Raw genomic sequence first — 20605 nt, 5'->3', positions numbered from 1 at the left:
CTCCCCTCCTCTGCCCCCGCCGCCGCCGCGTTGGGAGTTTGTTGTCCCGCACGCCACGGAAGAACCGTTGTCTTGTGGAGCTAGAAAGCTTTGCTTTAATATCGGTGCCTTTTGGAGCATGGGATGTGTAAGTCATCGAAAAACGTTCTTCTGGGGTAGCACCAGCCACAAAATAAGCGTGGCCGTCTAGCTGCACCTTACGTGAAGAATGTCCAGGTCGCGAGCGTAAAGCATAATTTCTACCACTCCAACCCCTGAAGCATATTCTATATTCCTAGTGGCGAATATTTAGGCAGCGGCTGCGTTGAGCCTTAAAAGTTGGCGCTGCTTAGTAATTCTACTGAAGAAGAAACGGTGCGCGCTGAAACGGATCACCACACAAGCAGCGCAATTGCGTGTTTGATGATTCTGTGTTAAATGAAGAGTTAGCGAAAGAAGTAGTTCCGGTAAAAACCACCGAGCGGGTCTGCTGTGATGAATCCCTGAGAGACTTGTAAAGCGCTACTTTGCGGCTAGTACCAAAAACGTTTGCGGCCTGCGCTTCACGTGCCTGTTAGAAACCAGTGGTGGATAAAGCACGCATGCATGCACCAAAGCTCGCTTTTTGGCGAATTTCATTTCCACGCAGGCCAAACAGTGCACTTCTGCGTCTACGCAAACAGCCGTAAGGTCTAGTGATGACAAGAGTGTTCCTGAAGTGTTCGTCACTCAAAAAACACGCCAGATAATTATATTCGGTTACTTTTATTTAAAAAACAACGGTTGGGCCCTGGGAATTCATTTTGCCCTCTTGCTTGCGTGGAAGCATTCCATTTACACAATTCCAGCATTCGCATACTGCTGCACGAAGAAGGAATGTTGGAATCACTCAGTACCTCAAAACCGTCACTGAACGAAGCGGCCAGGGTTGAAATATAGTTCCTTCGTAAGCCCTTCCATGTAGATACTGGGCGTCTGCTTGCTTCCATCGTGAGCAGAACATTCCATGACCTTTTTGTGCACTTCACGCATGAGGCCATTCAGGGACATTGTGCAGGCATGTTCACTAAACACTGTGCCGACAGCCGACAGAAACCACGATCCGGTTCTTGCGTTTCTGATGGAGACGTAGCCAGAAATCGTAGCGTAGGCGATGTAAATATCTGACACGGTAGTTATGCGCCCTCGTGGTTGGATGGAAGTCGGGGCGGAGCGCTGGCATTCTTCTTGGGGAGTGTCAGGCCTTTCTCGCACATCGTCAGTTCCACTGTCCCATTCCCCTGCACGAAAACAATTGGTTAGAAAAGTGTAGGCGAAGGATATGCACACCGCAATGCAGGGTCATGATGTACATGGCAATGACTGTACATCCGATATATTTCCCGCTAAGAACGCGGCGGACCGCGAGCGCAGCGCTTCAAACTCACATTCTCGGGGGCAGAAGATGTACTGTGAACATGCTAGCATTCAAAACATTGTGAGAGCGTTGCAGCCGAGGGGACGATTTTTTGTGATATGTACAAGGTTGCTGCTAGGGCTCTTCGCGTTATTTTGAGATATACTGATTTTCTCCTACACAGCAACGGAGCCGGAGAAGGTAACACATTCGTGCCATTACACCGATGGTACAAGGAGCAGAGTGACTAAGTATTCATTTAGTCTGCTTGCCTCAGTTATTGATATTGGGATTCTTATTCTAGGATCGACTCAGCTAATTATGTCAGAAAGTGCCCCTCCAAAGAAAACGATAATTCTTCATGCAGCCTCGCGCAGGTGGCGTACGCCAGCGCAGGAGGTGCGTAAAAAAAATACGTGACAAGCTCTTGCAAGCACGAAAAATGTGGTAACCGACGGACTACTATGCCGCTGATCATCTCTAATGATGAGTTATTACAGGATAAGGGGTAATATTAAAAGCGCATTTTACTGTACGCTCATTTTAGCGCAGGGGGTTTTGGAACTTATCGTTTAGGGTAATGGGTGCTGTCAAACATGTTTTCACATACATCCCAGTATCCCTTGAGGCCATAAACTAGTGCATACTTTACTGTATCTGATCTGTTCTGGTACGAAATGAGCAAAAACGAATTTTATTTATTTTACGAAATGTCAGTCCTAAGAACAATGATTTAGTATGTTCGGTTAACTTCATGGTCTCTCAACTCCCAAAATCTCACATATTCTTGTGGAGGTTCCTGCGTATTTGTTGCATGTAAACTTTAAAGAATACAGCAAGGATTTTCTGGCCTGGTTCTTGTATGTTTCAGAATGAAAGCTTAAATTTATGGGGGAACCCAGCCAGAAAATGTCCCATTTCAATCTCAGGCGAGGTCAAGCCAGAACCTCGTGCGGTTGCAGAGACGAAGCGTCCAACCACTCTTTCGTTCGAAGAGGTGGGCGGAGATGGGACCAAAGGAAAAAGCTAGGACCCGTGCGGTCCGAAACTTTCTTTGCCGTGAAATCTCGTATTTTTGCATGTAATATATCTGAGCATGTATATATGTAGCTCCATCCAATAATGTATTTTGACACGTTACCGAGTGGCTTTCCCACCTAACCTGAGAAAAAAACTACAGGGTTAGTTTTGGTGAATGCAATATATACAGCGTTACTTACCTTCACGCAAAGAAAAGGGCCTCTCATGTTTTGATAAACCAGTAAAATTCTTGTTACTTGAGAAAGCTATTGCCTTCTCCTGATGAGAAAGGTGAGGAGCCGGAGCTGTTCGTTGAATGCGAAAGGCATGGATCGAGCCAAGAGCAAGCACGCACTAAGGCTGGCTATAAGCACAAATATAATCACCGAATTCAACCAGCTGCTTAAGTCCAAGCATTTGGACCATTTGGCATTTCGGGTTCTTTAAAAAAGTCTCCTTGTGAGCACTTCCTCATTTTCCCCATTTACTCCAAGCTCGAAGCCCAAATGACCAACGAACAAGCACCAGAAGACTACTCTTCGGGCATGGAGTCCGACGAGACAGGCACCAGCCCACTGGTTTTACTCGAGCATTGTATGGACATGTTGGAAACATCTCCTACGCTCTAGACTGCTCCTTCATTACATGACACCAGCGCAGGCCGAAAAGCTGCACTTACTATTGGATAAACCATGCCAACTATTTAAAGTTTGGAACACGTCTCCCGAAACTACAACTGTGCCGCTTTGAAGGAGCAATAACGCGGTGAATATTTTTAGGACATGTTTCGACATTCCGTTCACGTTAACTCCCGCCTGCGGTATATTGACCATTTCCACTAAAGGAGCTGCTGCCGAAGCTGTTGCTGGCCTACAAGTAACGAAGATCCCCTATCAAGATGCTCTAGATATCCTGAAGCATCATTTGGCGAATGCCAAAGTGACTCGGCAGGAGCACTTAGAAAATCTGCGGATGATCAGGCGTGTCGATTTTTCCAGCAACTTCGGCGCTTTGAGGAAGCTTTACGACGCTGTGCAAATGAACCGAAGAGGAGTGGACAGCTTCGGTGTGGAATGTCTTCTCATGTGTCTACGCTGAATGAAGTGCTTCATTACATCATCGTCGTCGAGTATTTTAAGCATCATCGTCGAGTATTTTAAGCAACAGAGTCTTGCTGCGAAAACCACTGGCATGAGATCCCGGATTTATTCAGAACAAGAGATGAGCCATTTTCTCTCATTGCTACGAGTGGAAGGCGAGTGCAGCGAAATAAGCTTTAAGATCAGCAAGACGCAACGAATTGAAGTGGATGACCGAGGGCCCGAGAAGCCGCCGTCTATTCCGACCACTGCCGTTTTTCGCAACAAGCGTCAAACTTGGTCTTGCGTACTCTGGTTCGCTAAGCACCACAGGACCGAAGAATGCGCTGGCAACATGACTGGCTGAGAAGCGAAGCCACCTGGCAAGTGACGTCCGATGCTTTAGATGTACCGCCAAGAGACATCTCGTGCGGAGTGTTCGAAGGAAGGTCCATTGTGAGTCATAAAAGTGACTACATGCTACCACGATTTGCAACATTGACACCGCCCAAAGGCCTTCAAAATCTGCTGCGGACACACAACATGGAGCGACGCCCGTTGACACGCTAATCAGTCCTAAACCGACTCGCCGGCGACGTGCCACGACAGTTGTAAGGTCGTGGATAACGAATTTGTGGCATTGCTACTACGTCCGCGAAGTTTTGGATAATGGCAGCCAGCGGATTTTCATCTCTGAAGAGTCGTCTCTAAGGTGAAGTTAGCTCCGATTGGCTTAATAAATTTGCTATCTGGAATGAAATCGACGCAGTAACAGATCGCAGTTAACCTGAAAGCACGTCTTTAAATATTGAAGTGAGCGTCGCGCCTTTCATCTCTGATGAAATCGCTGAAGCAACGAAGGGTAACATGCTTCTTCAAAACCAGGTCACTGAGGGGAAGCCGCTAATCGACGTTATCGCCTTTTCAGTCATAGCGTTTAGGCAATGAGTAGGCGTTCTCACTGGGTCCGACTAGATTATGAAGTTAGTGCGAGAAACAAGCCAAATACAATGGGAAAGCAAGAAATACTGCTTTAGACGCCATCAATACAAGCAACGAATGGGCCTCAAAAGGGCTGTTATGTCTGAAAGGCAGAAATAGAAGCAAAAGCAGTAGTCTCGTGTCTGTTATACGGGCGAACACGCATGAGAATGATGACTTCTGTTACACGTTTTTGAGGTTCCTGGAGGTAGGCTTCATTTGCATCATAAAGACTTTGAGCTACCATCATAGTGAACGTGCGTTACGCAAGCTCATCGACTGAATTGTGTTTGAAAATGGGCGCTACGAGGTTCAACTCCCACGGAATTCCAGAGAAGCCTTCATGACGGAGGATCAGAGGATTTCTCTTTGAGACCGCGTTGAGTAGTACCTTGACAACTTTCTTCAAGGGAAGGAGGGGCATGACTGAATGACAAGTCTGAGAGAAAATATCACAAAACAAGTGTGGGCGCACAAAAACAGGGGAAGCGTACGTCTTTCCAGATCATGCCTAGAACATTCTACGCACTGAGGTCCTCTGAGAGGCGTCAATAACCATTAGAATTTATATCGCTTGTGCCGTATCCTGACATGCTGATTGGGCCTTTTCGTTGAATGGCCACTTTAAAAAGAGGCCAAATCCCAAATCTACCTCACAAGAAGAACGATGCCCGCTACAGCAACCAGGAGATAATAGTTCTCACCACCCTACTGACAGCGCTGATAAGCAAATTCTTTTCCGTGCCGTCAGAACACTATCTGTGAAATACGCAAAAGGCACATGGTGGCTGGACACCGACTAATCGTGAACAAGTCATGGAGCATTGCAAAAGTGATGCGCTTTTCCAGCTGTAACCTGAGAACAATATTGTGCACATCGTTACTGAGGGACAGATTGAGCAAAATTACTCTGGCGTTTTGAAAACATGACATATCGGTGAAGTGGACATATGATGGGGCGGTCAAGTTAGAGGCTGCAAAGGTCAACTAGTTGGTGGTCGGGCAGTGACTAGACCTGTGGAACTGTTTTGGCCTTTCTAAATGTGCCAGTGACCATTTGGTGGGCGCTGACGACTTTGCTGATTTCTAAGTAATCCAGAACATGTTGATGGTGATAGGGGCTCTGAGAGTGAATTGGCACGTTCGCATGCACAGGAATTGCAGGAGGCACTCGCACGAGTTGAACGCTACCGCTTGGCTACCTTGCTCGGCTTCGTTTCGCTCTTGAGGGGCGCCGATAAGCTATGAATATGAGCTTTTTCTTTCCTACGAGACGGTACATAATGTTAAACCCTAGACCCTCAGCTTAGGTTAGATAAGCGTAAGCAGTACCATTCTGAACCCATTTGACACCTTTCAGATGCTGGTGTTCTTTACCACCACCGGTGTATTCTCGCCATTTCCAGAAAAGCTCTGATTGCTCCATCTCCCGGTGCCTGAAAGCCTGGCCTGGGAAATCGGTCCGTTTCATGGTGCTCAAGACTCCCCCGCTCGGATTAAACCATCCCAGTTGCCTCCCTGCAGCTGATAACCTACCCCCTATGACGTCACCAGTCACATGGCCGACGTGGGCGACACACATTCGCTGCACCGACGAGCCAGGCAATGCATGCTCACACCATTTCTTACCTTTCAGGTAAGTTTTCAACTGCAAAGATGTAGTACCTGTAATCATTTTCACCCTGGTATGCGGGGCCCTAACGTCTTGGAATTACGCACTTGTACAGACACGCACTTGTTCTTTGTTTGTCTTCAATAATACTACTGCTCTCTAGACATGTCAAAGTGACTCTTGCCCACCATAAAATTGCTGTCATTTTGAAAGCATAAGAGTACGCCTTGGCGCCTTGCAGATAATAGCAGGGTATAAGACTAGTAAAATAGCAGCCTGAGGTAATAAGCTAATAGGATGAAGCATGGAGTGCAAATAAGAGGCGAAAATATTTTGCAGTGACACTCTAACAAACAAGCAAAAAAAAATACTCACTTCCACGGCACGCCTGTACGAAGAAAAGCTTGGGCTTTCCTTGAAGTGCACGGCATTTCTCGTTATTGAAGCGCTCGTAGACGTCACGCTCGAGGTGCACCTTCTCATCATCACTGCCGTAAATGACACCTTCCAACCCGTGGGACATCAGTATGACCACTAAACATTCGGCATCCTTTTGGGATTCCTGTTGGGAGACGTCTCTCAGCAGTTTCTTCATTTCCTGCATGATGGGCCACGAAGATGGTCAGAACTGTTGCTCCTACTTTTATAACAAAACGACGCAAAGAAATGTACACGTATGTCATGAGTGGCGCCGAGCCTTGTAATATCGGTTACAATCAATCAATCAATCAATCAATCAATCAATCAATCAATCAATCAATCAATCAATCAATCAATCAATCAATCAATCAATCAATCAATTGATCAATGAATCAATCCATTAATGAATCAAACATTCAATCAGTCAATCACTCAGTGAACTAAAGAATTCATTTTCAATGCCCAGGAACGAAGGGCATGCCTTAGTGCTGCTACACTAACGAACATAAAAAAACATGCAATGACATGATACTACAACACGGACGACTAAAAGTAGGCTCATATAATAGAAGCACGAAGAACAGTAAAAACAATGACACTCTGTGGACAGAAGAATTAGACAAAGATTATGTACTTGGCGAACAAAAACAGTTAAGGGATAGTGAATAGGGATAAAAGCTTATACAATCAAGAAATTAAGAAAAATGCCGTAGTATGTAAGCGATACCACGCAAAACATACACTGATGCTCTGAATGCACGTCTGATGTTCACCCAGCCCTTGAGTCTTCACGGACTCACAGAAAGGGCTGAAGACCGCTAGCTCGACGTCGTAGTTTTGCCACTAACACGCGAACTATCCCTTTTTCCCGTATTGATGCCATGAAATACCATTGCTGGGAAAGCTGTTCTTGCAGCGCAATGCCCCTAGATCACGCGTATTTCGCGACGGCAGGTGTATGCCCTGGAGAGAAGACGCTGTGTAGAACAATGGGGCGAAGTGCAGGTGTACAAACTCAATTTTGTTCTCTACTAGAACGGAAAGAAATGAGGTGCCATGCTGTGGTTATAAACCCTAGCTCATGCGCAAGTCGCGAACATGGCCGCCACACGTTCCATGGGCGGAGCGCATAGCGGTGCGAGAGGTAGTGTGAAGCTTTTCCGTGGCATTCAGGGAGAACGCTAGGGCTAAACCCGCAGATGTGCTCGGTGAGTAAACCATCTGTCTCCGCCGTTTCTGCGTGCTCTCGCACCTCAATCGGTAAGACAACGGGTTCTCGCTCCGTTTCTTTATTCGTTCCAGGTTTGGTTCCTGGTGGTGCCTGTAACTTATTTTATTTTCGCGGGAGTTGCCCGTTGACACCAATCGTCGCGACAGAACCACTGGAGGTAAGAGGCAAAAATCCTTGCTTTAAATCACCATGAAAATTGTCGCGTGCCCTTTTATATAGGTACAAGCTCCGTCAAGAGAAGAATATTTTAAGGAAGGTAGTCTTTCTTAGGTTTGGTGAAGGAGAAAATACGGATATTTCGGTCTGCATGCCTGACTGTCTGTTCCTCGATTCAGCCACCAACGTCAAAACGTAAAATAAATTTAGAAACAAATTCATGTCGCAAATCGTTTTCAAATCACGAAATCTGGCACCAAAACTCGCGCTTGACAACGCTGTTCAGCAAAAAGAAAACGGAAGGCACGCTTGAGGCAACACATTATTACATAACTGGCACTAAGCAGTATTCTAATAGATGTGCGCTTCATATTTGCCATATAACGTAAAAATTGCGCGTTCAAAACAATATTTTGACCCAAAATACAAAAAGTGCTTGCACCCAGTGCAAGGAGTCGTGCCGCCACTCCAAGGAAATGAACGGGTGCAAAGATGGCACGCGAGCCGTGGAACGCAGGAGAAAATACTGACTTAAGGAGTCGTCCACCATGTTTACAGCGAGAGGCGTGAGACGGGAGGGAAAGATCATGAAAGGTGGCCCGGGAAGACAAGAGAGGCATTTTAATGGTAGGTGCCGCAGAGGACTACATTCGACAATATTAGCAGCGCCAAATGTTTTCTGCAGCGTCCAAACACGGTCGGTTCTTACGTTAATATTCAATTTTGTATATTCCTGTGGATAAAATATTTGTGTTACATTGTAAGAGCAGGTGTAGCAGCTGTTAGAGCGAAAGCACTGCTCTAGCTTTACCTAATTAAAACGGCAAGGTAGAGCCGCCACACGCCCAATTGTTTCTTCATTGCACTACTACACGTTCAGCGGTCTATGAAGACAAACTATAGGTTTCTTGTAATGAAAATAATTGGTGATTTATGGTTTCCCCTGTCCTTGTGTGGCACTAAGTGATGCTTTATTCACTGATAAATTTAAAAACTTTAGCCAAAATCTTATTCCTAGGCTAAATTATGCTTCACGACGTCAATGATGATGTGTTTAGAGAAAGTAACTATCTTTAATGCTAGTATGTTTACTATGATTGCACGAACAGCGAAACCGTCTTCTTGTGTTGTTTGCCCTTTGCCTCCGTGAGTGCAGCGATGGTGCAGCTGGAGAATCCGCGAATCCACTGGCGCTGCTTTTGTCCTGGTTTGTATCTAGTTTACTTTTGTTACAGCTGATAGTAGTCGTTGGTGAAAAATTGGGCATACTTCACAAACAGGGTCAAATAAGTGGCGATGTCGCCTGTGTCAGTTTGACCGTGTCATGGAAAGCAAGCCCAACGCGCACGACATCTGTGCAGCATCGGCTGGGATACTGAGCGCCGTGCGTACTCGTGTTTCTATATTTACGTGCCAGTTCGTCACCTTCATTGTTTACCCCACCGTTGTAACTAATATAAAAAGGATGCGACTAAATTTGTCTCAGAATATATTGTTGTGCAACCTTACCAGGCCTGTTTAGGTTGTGTCGAATTTTGTATACCTCAGCCATGAATCCAAAAGGGCTGTCCATGACACATAATCAATTCAGGGTGTAAAAGTAGCTATGGCGTCCTATTACTACTGTGTGTTTTTGTTTCGGGTAGTTTATTTGAGAAAATCGTTTTTTTTTAATTGGTGTCAGTAATATTGAAGGAGAAAACCTTTCGAATGACCAAACGTTGCATTTTGTCTTGATGACCACTTTAACTACAACCTGTCTTTGCACCCACCAGTGACCCGTGGGTGACAATAACTCACTGGTAGGTGACACGTTGGTGAACATCACGTCAAACGTGACAACTCGCAGGTAACAGGTGTACTCCACAAGCGTCACCTATAATAAGAGCTCCGGGTTTTCCGAGTAATAGAAAAAAATCGGAAAAACACTCGCCGTGAATTTTTTTACAATTCAGATTTATGCGATTAACACCGATTTTAGAGCACACGGCTGCAGAAATATGGCGAGCGAAGTCTCGATTTAAGGACAGGCAATTACCAATATTCTGCGATAAATAGTAATCGCCACCGGTGCAAAAGGAGGCGCCTTTCTGTTCTTTCAAAACCAGCACACTTGTCTAAACATGGGTTATTTACCCCTGTTTGGTTGGACAGAAAAAGCTGCTGCGGCATCACGTGACATGCCTGGTTTTTCTCATGTCGGTGTGATGTTATGAGGTTTCGGAGACTCGAGACGAGGTATTCAGAGGTACAGATCAGAGACTGCAGCATGGGGTTTCGTAACTATGCGAGGAAGAACATTTATGACTGACAATAAAGATGCCGGGAGGCGCAACACAAACGGATACATAGTACGGTTGAAATGTTCAGGTGGCGGAAATGATGCGGACAACGGAAAAGTCAAATTCGTAACCGATAAACAAAGTGGAATGGGTGCAGTCTTACGATTCAACAAGACTCGCTGTGGTTGCAGAGGCGTAGTGGAGACATCTGTGTTGAGAGGTGAAGCAGCGGATGCAGAGAGCTGCGGCACGATGCTTCCTCGGGCTCTTTTGGAGGGTGCGGACGTGGTGCCTGACTGTCCGGTCGACAGACGCAGGACACCGTAGTTCTGGCCGTCCGGTCGACAGGCCGCAATACCTTACGACTTCATCACTAACAGCGAGTGCGCTGCGCTGCCCTACGATTCTCAACGTCTTCTTTCTCCTCCTCTGCTTTCCTCTTCGTCATCTCGATACCATTCAACCATCATTGTCTTTGTTGCGCCGCACACCTTTAGTGGATTGTCCATGGTCTTTTGATTTTTACACCTTACCACATCACAATACTCCCCCCTCAAAGAAAGTTGTTGGAACAGAGCCACACACACTTTCAAAAATAAAAATCAAAAGAACAAGATCATACTCTAAGCAGTGTCTCGGAGTCTCGTCACAGTCATTTCTAACCAGTGAACCTCCCACTAAAGTTCACAGGTTCATCCTGAAGGGAAGCATCATAGAAGAGCATACAAGTCCGAAGTCAGGAAAGGGGTCGTGCCGTTGGAAACCGATTGGTTCAGCACATCTTCCTTTCCCCTGTACTTCCAAAGCAGCTGACCAGGAAGTTTCAGATGACGTGCCCTCATCCGTGACTTGTCTGTCTTTGGGTTACCGGGTGCTCCTGGGACAGATTTGTGGCCATAATAAATTCTCTGTTCACCCGGACTGTTTGTTTGCCCTTCCGCATCCGGTTTCTTCTGAGATGAAAGCGGTTGGCGGCCGAAACTCCTGAAAGTTCTCACTTGGCATCGTTTAGATCTCGCCTGTCTTGGAACCGTTCGTTGTGTTACACCGACCGTGCGCGTCTCACGTCGATTCAGCATGCCAGCTTTGCGCTTGAGTACCCTCCGCTTCAAGCTGATAGGTATGCTCAAATTCCTGCTGATGCGTTTTAGGCTCTGCTTTACTTCACGGCTTTTGGGGTTGTTCGATCCCGAGGTGTAGGAAGGCCTCTTCTCTTTTTTGGGCTTGTGTTTGCCTTCCCTCATTTTCCTCCATTCTGGAGAAAGTTTGGGTTCGCTTTGGATCTGGCTGTATTGAATTTCAAAACACTCAGTTCTGGAAGCTTCAGAACCTTTGTCAACTGAGAAAAACGGCGTATCTGTTTCGGTGATCGCTGCGCCTATAGCTGCAGCTTCTTTCGCCACAATGTCTGATGATTCGGAGTCATCAACATTCAGAGATCTGCCTTCTGGACACCTAGCATGGGCCTCTTGAGGCACTAGCTTGCTTTCGAACTTGAAAGTTGGTATCCATGAGCTAAAAGTACTCTCATTAGCCGGTATTTCGCCATCCTGTTGGAGTCCTCCTCCAAACGTTCCTTGAGCTGAACTTTCGACACTTTCTGGCCTGGAAATATGCACCTTGCTGTCTGGTTCACGACCGTCTACCAACTTGTAATGGCCTGCCATCGTGTTGGTAACCAAAGAGAATTCAGCCACCTTTCTCTTATACAGGTTTTCGAGAACTGCTAACTCGCAGTTCAGGTCTGCAAGCTCCTTTTCGTGGGCATCTCTTAGCGCCTCTTCTACAGCCTCGCGCTGTGCTTTCAACTTTTCTCTGTCTTCTTCGCGTTGTTCTTTCAATCTGGCACGCTCACGCTCGACCCACGTCCGCAATTCCGGCCCTTTCAATCCCAATCGGATACCATCAGCAATACGCTTTTCCAGTTCCTCGAGCCCCATGTTAACAATCTCAAACCTGTAGATCCTTTCCAATAGTCTTAGCCAGACTCTCCAAGGTGTTATGGGAGAGTCCTGTCGCGGACGCCACTTTGTGATGTTATAAGGTTTCGAGGACTCGAGACGAGGTACTCGGAGGTACAGATCAGAGTCTGCAGCACGATTCGTAACTATGCGAGGAAGAACATTTATGACTGACAATAAAGATGCCGGGAGGCGCAACACAAACGGATACAGAGTACAGTTGAAATGTTCAGGTGGCAGAAATGATGCGGACAACGGAACAGTAATTCGTAACCGATAAACAAAGTGGAATGGGTGCAGTCTTATGATTCAACAAGTCTCGCTGTGGTTGCAGAGGCGTAGAGGAGACATCTGTGTTGACAGGTGAAGCAGCGGATGCAGAGAGCTGCGGCACGATGCTTCCTCGGGCTCTTGTGGAGGGTGCGGACGTGGTGCCTGACTGTCCGGTCGACAGACGCAGGACACCGTAGTTCTGGCCGTCCGGTCGACGGCCGCAGAACCTTACGACTTCATCACTAGCAGCGAGTGCGCTGCGCTGCCCTACGATTCTCAACGTCTTCTTTCTCCTCCTCTGCTTTCCTTTTCGTCATCTCGATACCATTCAACCATCATTGTCTTTGTTGCGCCGCACACCTTTAGTGGATTGTCCATGGTCTTTTGATTTTTACACCCTACCACATCACAGTCGGGTGCACCGTTACAATCTTTTGTATGAAGTGAAAAAAGTGACAATGTTTCGCTTTTTACCAGAACGGCATGTTGTCGAAAGCGTTCATTTCTAAAGGAGAAAAGCACATGTTTTGTCTAACCATTCATGCTTGCGTACAATAATGTGTGTCTGCCATTTAAACGTTTTAGACAATAAACATTTTCTCTGAGCGTTGTGAGATGTTCGTTTTCAGATATAATTTCAGCAGTGATTTGTACTATTTAAGGTAGAGCAGAATCAAATGCACATCTTAGAGAACGAGATATTTTAAAGCTGTAAACTCCAAAAAAATGATGATTGCAGGGCTTAACGCGCCGACGCAACGTGTGCGATCTAGGGCGCCGTAGCGGAGGGTTCGGGATTACTTTTGACCACCTTGGGATCTACAACGCGCGACAAATCTCAAACACACGTGCATTTTTGCTTGTCGCCTCCATTAGAAAAGCAGTGGCCGCGGCCGGGAATTGAACACGCGTCCTCGTGCTCAGCAGTAAAACGCCTGAGCCACTGAGCAACGGCGGCGGGTTTAAACACTAAAAACAACAAAATTTCGCCAAAAAGTACACTCCGAAAAACAGCCTCCGAATCGTACAAAAAAAATTAAACCCCGAAAATCTGGAGCCCTACTTAAAATCTTCCGGTTTGTATGGTTTAAACGCTACGGGTACCACGGAGTCGGTTTCTCTCCAGTGGGACAACACCTATCTTAAGATATTGTTAATGTGTAAGCATTCTTAACCGACCGCTCCCAAAATGTGTTTATCTGTTCATCCAACTGTGTGCGCGCAACCTGTGAAACGGCGTGCTCCATTGGTGTAATAATAAATTTCGTGCCTGATTGTTGAGAAAACCTACCCATAGGACGCAGTTTTTGTGTTCCTCTTGCCAATAGCGCAGACCAATTACTTACATCTGCTGTAAGGTTGGATCCGACGGTGACGGTGAAGAGAAACTGAGTGAATAGGTCTTTCATACGATCAACGTCGAGCTCAGATCCATCCCTTTGATCTTCAGTACTGATGAATTCCACATTGTTGATAATGAGACATGTGCCTCGGGGGTAACGTGTCATCCGGTATATCTGGAGAGAAATGGGAAAAGGCAAACATTAGCGCAATACTTGTCGACGATCCTGCACATGTGTTGTGATAAAAGGGACACAAGTGTTGCAAAGAAAGCACATATATGGTAAAGAATTAGAGCAGCACATAGCTCAGGCGAGAAAGCTATAAACTGGGTGCGGAATGTAACTGCGGGTGACATGGCAGGGGTTACGGAAGCGGTGTTGAATCTGCCATTAAGGCAAACACATAACAAGGATTCGCTCATGGAGTAGAAAAATCTAAAGGACCAGCTTACCGTTCTTGTTCTCATTCAGGCAAATGTTTGTCTTGACTAAAACGAGCTGAAATGGCCCAGCCGTCCAATAACGTTATTCTTCATGCCAAAAAGCTTTTATGCAGCAAACAACCATAGCTTGCGCCATGTAGCATGTTGTAGTGTCACTCACTCAAAGCGTAAATTGAAAAAAAGGTGCTCCTGCGTTTAAAAAACCACATTTCTAAGCTAGAATTATCATATGGCTATGACAACCATTGATGTGTCATTAAACAAAAGCCCTCTCCGCTTAAACACGTATACTTTTGGCCGTTGCCTTGATTAGGCTCTTATAAGACTTTTCGAGTGTTATGAAGCTTATACAGCGCTATTAGGAAAGGCTGATGCGAAGCTGGTATGAACCATAACAGAGAGCTTCCACTAATGTGTTCACAGGCTACCTGTATCGCACCGGTGGTAGTCTTAACAGAGACATTGTCAACCCCGTTCTTGGTAATTCGGCGAGGTTGAATGGTTGTTAAAAGTTTCTCCTTATTGGATTTACAGCCCTGGTCTGACGACATTTGCAACTTTGCTGGAAGCGCCAAATGTCACCACCCTACGTGTAGAAAATTAATTTGGGAAGTTCCATCCGTAGGGTACAGGGAGCTCTCTTTGTAACCTTAGGCTATTTCTATAGGCAACGCAGTCCACTCTGTTCGTGATTTCCCGACAATCAGATATACACTTTTTTTCGTAGTGGCGTCCAGTTCGTAGTGTGTAGCTTGTAAATAAACAAGAATGTATATCAGCCGAGCCCCTTTGTCTCACACACAATTCGCAAAAGGTGAGCGAGTTCTCTTCAACCTTTCCTGACACAGCACCGAGAGCCACGCTTGGTGCCACCATTGCGAGACAGAGCGCACCTCCAGGAGAATATATTGGATTTGTGGCAGTGTCAGAGGGCATTTTGCTGCAAGAAAAAGCAGGCAGCTGATTCAATAGACTGAAAATCGTTTGAACCTCGCTTGTTATTCGCCAGCACGTGCTTGTGGTGCTTGAACAGTACGACAGTCTTCGAAATGAACTGCTGTGCAAGTTCAACAAGCATAAGAATTTTGGTTTGTCTTTATAAAGCTGGCTAAAAACGTAGTCGATCGCCTTCGCATTCGTATCGAACAGGCGATGTCTTCTGGAAAGAAGACTTGTGGCAGCAACTCTATAGGCTGCAGGCTTAAAAGTGATATTGTGTAGTTGTTCGAAAATATTATCCGTCCAAACATACGAGAAAGGCTCTGAAGTGCTCATTGTTTTTCTGTGGTATTAGATTATCAAAGCAGGCAAAGACAAAGGCTCAACCTGTGGCAATCTTGTTGATGGCACACTGAAAACCTGGGTGGAATAGATGCGGTAAAAAGGCATCCGGACATAAGAAAAGAGGCGATTTTGGTTACGATTGTCGCGTTTGGTTTCTATCAACTCCACTATGTTCGCTGTGAGAGTATTCTTCGTGTCAGTTGTCTGTGCGAAAAAATTCTGCAAGAAGGACTTGGGTACTGGTATGGTACGGGTTCACATCTGAGGGCACAAACGTGACCACATGGCATCCGGTCCATTGGATTGTTTTTAGGTACATTAGCACAGCTGGTACCTACGGGCGGGAAGATGAACCGGAGATACCCAGTTACAGTTTCTGTTTGTAGTCTTGACCCCCAATAGCATTGTGCAATATTGTGAAACGATGCGGTCAAACGTAGACAGGGAGGCCGTTTTTCAGTGATATGGTGGATACGGCATGCTTCAATTTAATACACTTTTATCGAGACATAAAATCGGTGCTGACCGTCTGGTAAACATGACGTTCACTTCGCCAGTGTAGCGGAATGAACGTCATGCGCCTGGAGGCTCGCCGAGATACCCCATGACTACATCGTGGACAGCAAAAAGTTCACTCTGAAAACGACTGCCTGATGATCAATGCGCTACCTAGGCTGAATTGAGTGTGCGTTTGTGTGCATGTGAGAGAGAGGGAGAGAACGGTTTTGTGAGATTTGATATGTAATTTGCAGTGGATAAATGGGCTAATTTCTTGGTGGAAACTTCCGGCGTGTCGTAGTGGTTATCCAATCCATCATGTTTTCAGATAGACGGACCAGATTCACTTTTGGGCGCAATAACCTTTTGTTTCACGTTTGGAAGGATGCCTGGTCCAGCAAAAAACATCTCCGTGTACTATTGAGGCTATTGTAGACAGCTGGAAGTATATTCGGAAATCTCACTCAGAAATTTAATTGCACTCAATCAAGACAGCCACGTCTCAGGAGCCAGGTTTTGTTTCCATCGCCAGCCTTCATATACAGCAACGCCTGAACTCAAAGTCATTAGTATCCAGCAGCATAGCAGCGCCTGACCAAATCGGCCGTCACGTCCGAACCTGAGCGGAAATACTAAGACCTCGCGTCTGTATCTGTATGTTGTCACAAATGGCTTCGACCGCTAGTCAAAGCTAAGTCCAATTATTTATGTTTTACTCGTAAAAGTGCGGGAGTTTACTACCATACTTTCACTTAGGACACTGCCATAGCCTCGGAATCTTCTGAAGATATCTTTTGGTTCACTTGACGACAGCGCCACCCTGGAAAACTCGTATCGATATCATTTTTTGTGCAGCACGCAGAATACTCAGCGCCCTTAACTGCGTATCTCCTGCAATAAAAAAAAAACCTTTTACCACGTTAGGTCTGGAAAAAGTTAAATACGCAGTATTAAATGGCATCCATCGCAAGCCTGGCTTACAACAAAATTTGAGCTCACCCAAACAATCCACCGCTCGATTTGTATCTTAATACTGCCACAGAACCAAGGTCACTGCCTATAAAACGTTCTCTCTGCCTTGCAACGCTCACATTCCTATAAACTGTCACCAATTTTTGCCTTCTTCACAGCTAGTACTATCACATCAGCTCATAATATTTATTTCTTTACCAACGCACCGAAATTCACATCACATAAATAGCAGCAGGCTCATTGCTCATATCATTTTTCCGACGTCAGCACATAACCCCTCACTTTTTTTCACGCAATAGTATGTACGGTGGCTTAGCCAATCAGTGCGTGCCGTGCACCAACAGCAAAATGTACTGCTCTAAGTTTACGGATAATTTGTCTGAGCAACTTCTAGGAACTTAGTAATTAGACCATCTCATATGTACCTTGCAAAGTTTGAACTTTTAGGTGCCTTCACTTTGTTATATTTCAAATTTTTCTATTTACCAACATGCCTGTTTTTTTATTATTCTCCGTATCTACTTACTTTCATTAAATTCTGGATCCTGGATGTATACCTTAGTATTTTTAGTCTTGAATTGTACATTGCACTGTATCTCGCCACTGGTCCTCCCTTATCTAACGCCCTGGGCTTTTAAGGATACATAAAAGAAAATAAAATAACAGCCAGACAGACCACCCCAAAGTGATCTCCTTCTAGAAGTTAATGCGGGATGCGACTAAGTTTTATACAGAATTTGTGGGTCTTTTGAGTGTCATCATGCGGTAGGGATGCAGGAAATCAATAAACGAGCACACTACTTTAGAACACACCGCTCAGTCCTTATTTTTTATGCCCGGGAAGCGCGAATTCAGCAACGTCCCTAGCAAGTCGTAATTTTCTCAGGTTTCAATTACAGCATTTATTACCGGAGGAGGCACCATAATTACGAAACTGTCAGGGGGACGTCGTATTTATAAAAAGAAAAAAATTATAAATTCAATTTTATAGCCATTAGCCACAATGCGTAAACCAATTATGGGGAATTCAGGTATCTTAGCATGCTTATATAACATGATCGAGAACATATGGTAATAAAAATGGAAATTAACACAATAAACACGCTATGAATAAAAATAGATACACAAAGTTAAGGTTTGGTGATTAGCCTTTTGCATCAGTGGGGTGATTAGTGCTAGCCTACATTTATAACTCTGAAAAGCTGGCAAACTCACGAATAATTTAGGCAGCCCAAGGAAATGAAAGAATAGTAAAATTGTAAGATGGTGGCCGTTGGTTTTTCTCGGTTTTAACTCTTAAATTTCAGTACCCCAAAACTGCTGATTTTTTTTCAAACTGCACTTTTCGGCAGTTAGCCCTCATTGCTTTTACTGTACGTCTGCAACAAACCTCCGCAGAAGGGTTGCGGAGTTTTATGGTGACTTCCTAAGGTCAAGGACATGCCATGTATAAGTTTGTACAACGGAAAACACCCCAAATGAATTTTAATTGGATGAACTCTGTGACAGACAGAAGATCCGCAACAATTGCATGATAGTTGTAAATGAAAGCATATCTACAAAAAAGTGGCCTCACCCCGGGTCCCATTGTGATCTCGCTAGCTGGAACAACTTGCAGTTTGAAGGCACTTGTTTCGGTGAGGGTCTCCCAACCTGCAGCTGAGGCCAACCCCGAACACTTGTTAGTCAGTGTGCATAGTTGATAGGCGAACAGAGATCCTCGAGCAAATTTTAGAGACATTGCGTGGCTTAGCTCGCAATGAAGTTACCAGAAATCGCACTCAGGAAAAATGGTAGAGGCCTTTTGAATGCTCAGCACGCAATATGTTTATTGTCCTGCAGAATTTACAGCAGGCTAAGACTTGGAATCGCATCAGTGCGCTTCCATAACCAGAAGGCGTAACCTCGGCAAGTTAAGGCAGTCGTCAGGTGAATTATTTGTTGGGATTTCTTGGATAGTACGTGTTTCCAGACATCCTCCTATGTTTTTTTAATGCTTACCGGTCTCCCAAATATGGCAACAGCCCAATTTATGGCATAGCTAGCGGAGAGTAAGCGTAGCCGCCCATACAAGCCCAACAATCCCGCCATTTACAGCTCTCGCAACGGTTATTCGAAGATATATGGTGTGTAACAGATCTTATACGATTTATATAAAGATATTGTCACGTGGCGAAGGACAACGCGGGTTTCCTTCAAGGAACAAACGTTTACTGGAGCGGACTTCTGTTCCGCGAAATCTGAAATATACAACTGGCCTAGAAGCAGTCGTCAACGAAGTGACGTGCGCAGAGGGGATTCGGCGAATCAAATGTCGCGTTGTTGGCCCTGACAGTTTACCTTTCCGCGGCGGGGGTATTCCGAAACGTCGAATTACATCGAGAATACTATAGATCAAAGAAGATTAGTCTAGGCCAAAGAACTTACAGCGAAAAATTCTGTCTATCAAATGAGATAACCCATGCGGCGTAAGAAAGAAAGAATGCAACAGGCGTTTCACTTGGGACGCAGATAACACAACCCGGCGCAGCCGCGCTGCAAAAACAAAACATAAACCCAATGCATAGTTCGCTGCATAACCGGCTCCCGCTCCCCTCGCTAAGACTGATAGACGCCATGCTAAAATAAAACGACAGCCCGAACAAACAAACAAAAGAGTCCGCAATCGTGCGTAGTAAAGTTTTAGGCGAACCACGTGGGTGACGTTGGGCGCGTGCGTCGCCCTAATGCTGCGGAATTACCATTGGGGATCATCTCGTAGGTAAGTTGGCCAACACGTTGTGGAGCATGGTAGGATCCAAAATACCGTAGCACAAGCTTCTCACTGAGTCCGCGTCATCGGATAGGAGTCCAAACCCACACACGATCCCTTGGGTGGTACTTGGCGTCATGGTGCCGGAGGTTGTAGCGTCCGGCATCCACCAGCTGCTTGTTCGTTGTAGGTACTCGAACCAGCTGGCGGGCTTCTTCCGAACGATGTAGATATGCTTGGACGTTGGCATTTAGGTCGTGGTCATCGACGTGCGGCAGCATGGCGCCGAACATCGCTGACGGCCGTGTTCGATAGAGAAGCACGAACCGAGTCATCTGTGTAGCTTCCTGCATGCTTTGTTATACGCAAACGTGACGTAAGGGAGGACTCGGTCCCTTGTCTTGTGTTAAACGTCGACGTACATGTAAGGCATATCCGCTATCGTCTTGTTCAGGCGCTCCCTTAGATGGTTAGTTTGGGGCTGTTACGCCATCGTTATTCGTTGTCACGTGTTGCACTTGCGTAACACATCTTCCATGAGCTCCACATTGAAAGCAGTCCGGCGTTCTGTGATTAGTGTTTCAGAGGCTCCTTTTCGCAGCACAAATTGATCGATAAAATACTTCGCAACTTTATGTGCAGTCCCCTTAGGAAGAGCGGCGGTCTCTCCGTAGCGCGTAATGTAGTCTGTTGCTACGACAATCCACTTGTTATTGCATCGTGACGTGGGAACCGGGCACGGAAGGTTCATTCCAATATGTTGGAAGTGCCTCAATTGGACAGTGATCAGCTGCAGAACTCCGGCGGATGTGGTCGCCGGCGTATTTTGTCGCTAGCAGCCGCAGCAGCTCCAGACGTAGTGGGAGGCATCAGATGCAAGTGGGGTTAGTAGTACTTCGCCTTGATTTTTCAAATATTGCATG

General features: G+C 45.7%; 1 protein-coding gene across 1 annotated transcript in view; it reads right to left on the bottom strand.

Moving 5' to 3' along the window:
- Window positions 1–742: 742 nt before the first annotated feature.
- Window positions 743–20605, bottom strand: part of LOC144147060 (uncharacterized) — a 107974-nt gene continuing 88111 nt past the window's right edge. Inside the window, exons 13-16 of the mRNA XM_077679094.1 lie at window positions 18507–18589; window positions 13737–13907; window positions 6443–6665; window positions 743–1259 (exon numbers count right to left, since the gene is read on the bottom strand). Coding sequence (XP_077535220.1) covers window positions 886–1259; window positions 6443–6665; window positions 13737–13907; window positions 18507–18589 — 851 coding nt within the window. The 3' untranslated portion in view covers window positions 743–885. The remainder of the gene's footprint in view (window positions 1260–6442; window positions 6666–13736; window positions 13908–18506; window positions 18590–20605) is intronic.

Source organism: Haemaphysalis longicornis, unplaced genomic scaffold (assembly GCF_048455015.1).
Source record: "Haemaphysalis longicornis isolate Haplotype H1 unplaced genomic scaffold, Haemaphysalis longicornis Haplotype H1 scaffold_7, whole genome shotgun sequence".
NCBI lineage: Eukaryota > Metazoa > Arthropoda > Arachnida > Ixodida > Ixodidae > Haemaphysalis > Haemaphysalis longicornis.
Note: the sequence above shows the minus strand (reverse complement) of the source record. Positions and strands in the feature narration are given on the sequence as shown.